This window comes from Quercus suber, unplaced genomic scaffold (assembly GCF_002906115.3).
Source record: "Quercus suber isolate HL8 unplaced genomic scaffold, Cork oak 2.0 scaffold_184, whole genome shotgun sequence".
Taxonomy (NCBI): Eukaryota; Viridiplantae; Streptophyta; class Magnoliopsida; order Fagales; family Fagaceae; genus Quercus; species Quercus suber.
Window position 1 is genome coordinate 92951 of NW_027069642.1, and position 3684 is coordinate 96634.

Consider the following 3684-nt stretch of genomic DNA (forward strand, 5'->3'; position numbering starts at 1 on the left):
AATGAAAGATTTCCAACCTTTAAAGCTCATGAAACACCACAATCACAGCCTAAACCCTTATCTTATTCTGTCGCATAAAACAGAATTAGCAGAACAAAACCTCAAATTCCAGAGCCTTTCATGACCGTTAAGTCTCTCACATGGCGCGACGTGTGAAAAAAACCGTTCAGTCCCGCACTGTCATTAGCTGAAATGAAACGCCTACCAAAATTTATTACACGTACCCAAATGCCAGCAAAGATTGCCATAATATTTTTCACCACCAATCTGCATTTTGCTTGCTCTACAACGGTCATTTTCTCACCAATCCCTCTATATATTCCTCACTGGCCAGGCTCACATATCTCATCACTCTCTCTATCAAAGACTTTCTAGCAAACATAGTTGTCTGATAAACACTTTGGAGTACTACTACTACTACTACTACTCTTGTTTGTGCAATGGGGTCTCTCTCACTTCTTGGCTTTCTATTTGGGGTATTAATTATGGGGTCTCTTAGCTCATCCCAAGCTCACAAATTCTTGGTTGGTGGAAAAGATGGTTGGGTATCAAACCCTTCTGAGAATTACATTCACTGGGCTGAAAGAAATAGATTTAAAGTCAATGATACTCTCCGTAAGATATAAGCCTCTCTCTCTCTCTCTCTCTCTCTCACTCTCAATTTATGTTACACACAATCAACGTTTTTTGTTTGTTTCTGACGATGATTTTTAAGTTGTTTGAGTTCTGGGAACATTAAATGTTTCTTCATGTTAATTGGTGCAGTTTTCAAATACAAGAAAGGGTCAGATTCAGTGTTGGTGGTAACAAAGGACCAGTACAATTCATGCAACACCACAAGTCCCAAACAGTCCTTGACAGACGGAGAGTCAGTCTTCAAGTTCGATCATTCAGGTCCATTTTACTTCATCAGTGGCACTGGTGATAACTGCAAAAAGGGACAGAAGCTCATCATTATTGTCTTGGCCGTGCGAAACAAAACTAGCCACTCTCCTCCGCCTTCTACTGCTCCGGTGCCCGAGCCACCCGTGTCGCCATCCCCGACTGCTGAAACCCCGGCATCACCTCCTACAACGCAGCCTCCAGTAGCCAAGAGCCCGAAAGGAGAGTCACCTCAGCCTGCAGGCGTGAACCCATCGGATATGGAACCTCCAGCTACAGCTCCAGCTCCAGCTAAATCAAGTGCACCAGGTTTTACTGGTTCAGTTGGGTTGGCTTTGGGTATTAGTATTGGAGTGAGTGTGGTTTTAGGCAGCTTTGCTGGGATGGTTTAGAATTTAGAGCCTGGGTGAGGGATCGGGGATGGTATAAGACCAGATTGTTGTTTGCAAGTATAATGGAAATAGGGGTTGAAATTTTACAAATTCTTTGTTTGGAAATTTAATGTGTTATATAAATTTCAATGTTCTTTTTACCAAATGTTATTATATTTTAGCATTTAGAACAATGTCTATTTTATTTAGAGAAAAGATCGAGGCTTTTTAAAATTATCAAAATCAAAGCGTTTGATTCTTTTTTCGTTTTCTCCATTGATGAATTCTCTTCCTGCTTATCGCATATCATGAACAGCACGGTAATTGCCAGATTGGCATAAGGCTTCTTTGAAATCACGTTATAGAGTATACTGTCCATTTGAGTATTTCATAATTTCTAGCAGTTTATTTGTACATATCAAAATATATAATTGTTTGTAGATTTTATCCTAAATGTGTCCTAACAAGTTAAAAGCTATAACTCATTTTTTAAGGGCCCGTTTGGATACAGCTGAAAACTGAAAACTGAAAATTGAAAACTGAAAATACTGTAGCAAAATAATTTTTAAATGTGTGAATAGTACCGTGAGGCCCATTTTTAATGAAAAAATTGCTGAAAAGTGAAAATTGTGGGTCCGTGAACAGTGAAATTTGGGTTAAAAAGTCACATGTTGCGGCTACTGTTCAATGAACAGTAACCGCAACAGTGATGAACAGTGAAAATTCGGCTGGGAAAGGCTTGACACGTGTGTGAAAAAAAAAAAAAAAAAAAAGAGCTGAAAACGTAACGGCCAGACGCAAACGCGTTGGCCAAACGGTCTCTAAAAAGTACTTATAACTTAGAGACCGTTTGGCCTCAGCTTTTACGTTTTGCTTTTGCGTTTTTTCCTTTTTTTTTTTTTTTTTTTTGCTTTCAGCCGTATAAATTCACCTTTTCGGTACTGTGCGGCTACTGTTCAATGAACAGTAGCCGCACTTGTTGACTTTAGATAATAAACAATACATTTTTACACTGTTCACGGACCCACAATTTTCACTTTTTAACAACTTTTTCATTAAAAATGGGTCCCACGATACTATTCACACATTTAAAAATTATTTTGCTACAGTGTTTTTAGTTTTCAGTTTTCAGTTTTCAGCTGCATCCAAACAGGCCCTTAGAGACCGTTTGGCCAACGCGTTTGTGTCTGGCCGTTACGTTTTCAGCTCCTTTTTTTTTTTTTTTTTTCACACGCGTGTCAAGCCTTTCCCAGCCGAATTTTCACTGTTCATCACTGTTGCGGTTACTGTTCATTGAACAGTAGCCGCAATAATTGACTTTTCAACCCAAATTTTACTGTTCACGGACCCACAATTTTCACTTTTCAGCACCTTTTTCATTAAAAATGGGCCCCACGGTACTATTCACACATTTAAAAATTATTTTTCTACAGTGTTTTCAGTTTTCAGTTTTCAGTTTTCAGCTGTATCCAAACTGGCCCTTAGTCTATTTTAAAAAAATGTTGAGATAAAAAGCAAAAACCAAAAAGCGTTACCAAACGCATTCTTATAGCTGTTAGCACATTTCAGAATTGTTAAAAAAAAGTATTATTTTTTTTGCTTTTTGCCTTAATTTTTTTTTTAATTTTTTAATTTTTATTTTAACTTTGTGTTAGGATACTTTTTATTTTATTTTTATTTTTTTTACGCCTAACTTTATTCTAGTACCACCTATTTATACCACTATAAGTTATTGGATTTTCCCAAACATTTTTTTTGGCTTTATTATTATGTTAATCACAAATATTTCATATCTCATTATCTAAATTAGATCATGACATAAACTATCACAAAAAGTCCATAAAAACTCCTATTTTATCTAATTTTATTATAATTATTTAGCTAAATCCAAAACCGGCCATATGAACCCAATACACACATCTTATTCTATTTAAAGCTCAATAATACTTATGCTTAACAATATTTGAAAAACCCATGACTCAAATTCATGGCAAAATAATTTTATCAATAGAATTCAAATCCATAATCAAAGCCCATGGTTTTAAGCCATGGCGATTTATTTATTCAAAACCCAATTCACATTGGCAATATCAAAGTCCAATTCTCATTGGCAACATCAAAAACTCAATTCTCATTGGCAATATCAAAAGCTCAACTTACATTGGCATTATTAAAAGCCTAAGCTAATTACTTGACACTATTTATCGAAAACCCAAGGTTATCAATACTTAGCAAAATACTATATCATAATTATTTCACCTAAAGGTCCAATAATGAACAATACTTTAGATTCTTAAATCTATTACTATAATATTACAAGCTCATGGAATTTATGAATTATCTACTCTCAAAACCCATGACGATCATCTTATAAAAGCCCATGGAAAAATATGATTATTAGATCCATGACATTTATTTTTTTTATATTATA

At 35.4% G+C, this 3684-nt stretch overlaps 1 protein-coding gene across 1 annotated transcript; it reads left to right on the forward strand.

Moving 5' to 3' along the window:
• Positions 1 to 353: 353 nt before the first annotated feature.
• On the forward strand, positions 354 to 1419 carry LOC112035033 (early nodulin-like protein 3). The gene is made up of 2 exons (XM_024067867.2): positions 354 to 615; positions 766 to 1419. Exons 1-2 carry the CDS (start codon positions 441 to 443, stop codon positions 1272 to 1274), a joined length of 684 nt encoding a protein of 227 aa, XP_023923635.1. The 5' UTR covers positions 354 to 440; the 3' UTR covers positions 1275 to 1419.
• Positions 1420 to 3684: the final 2265 nt, after the last annotated feature.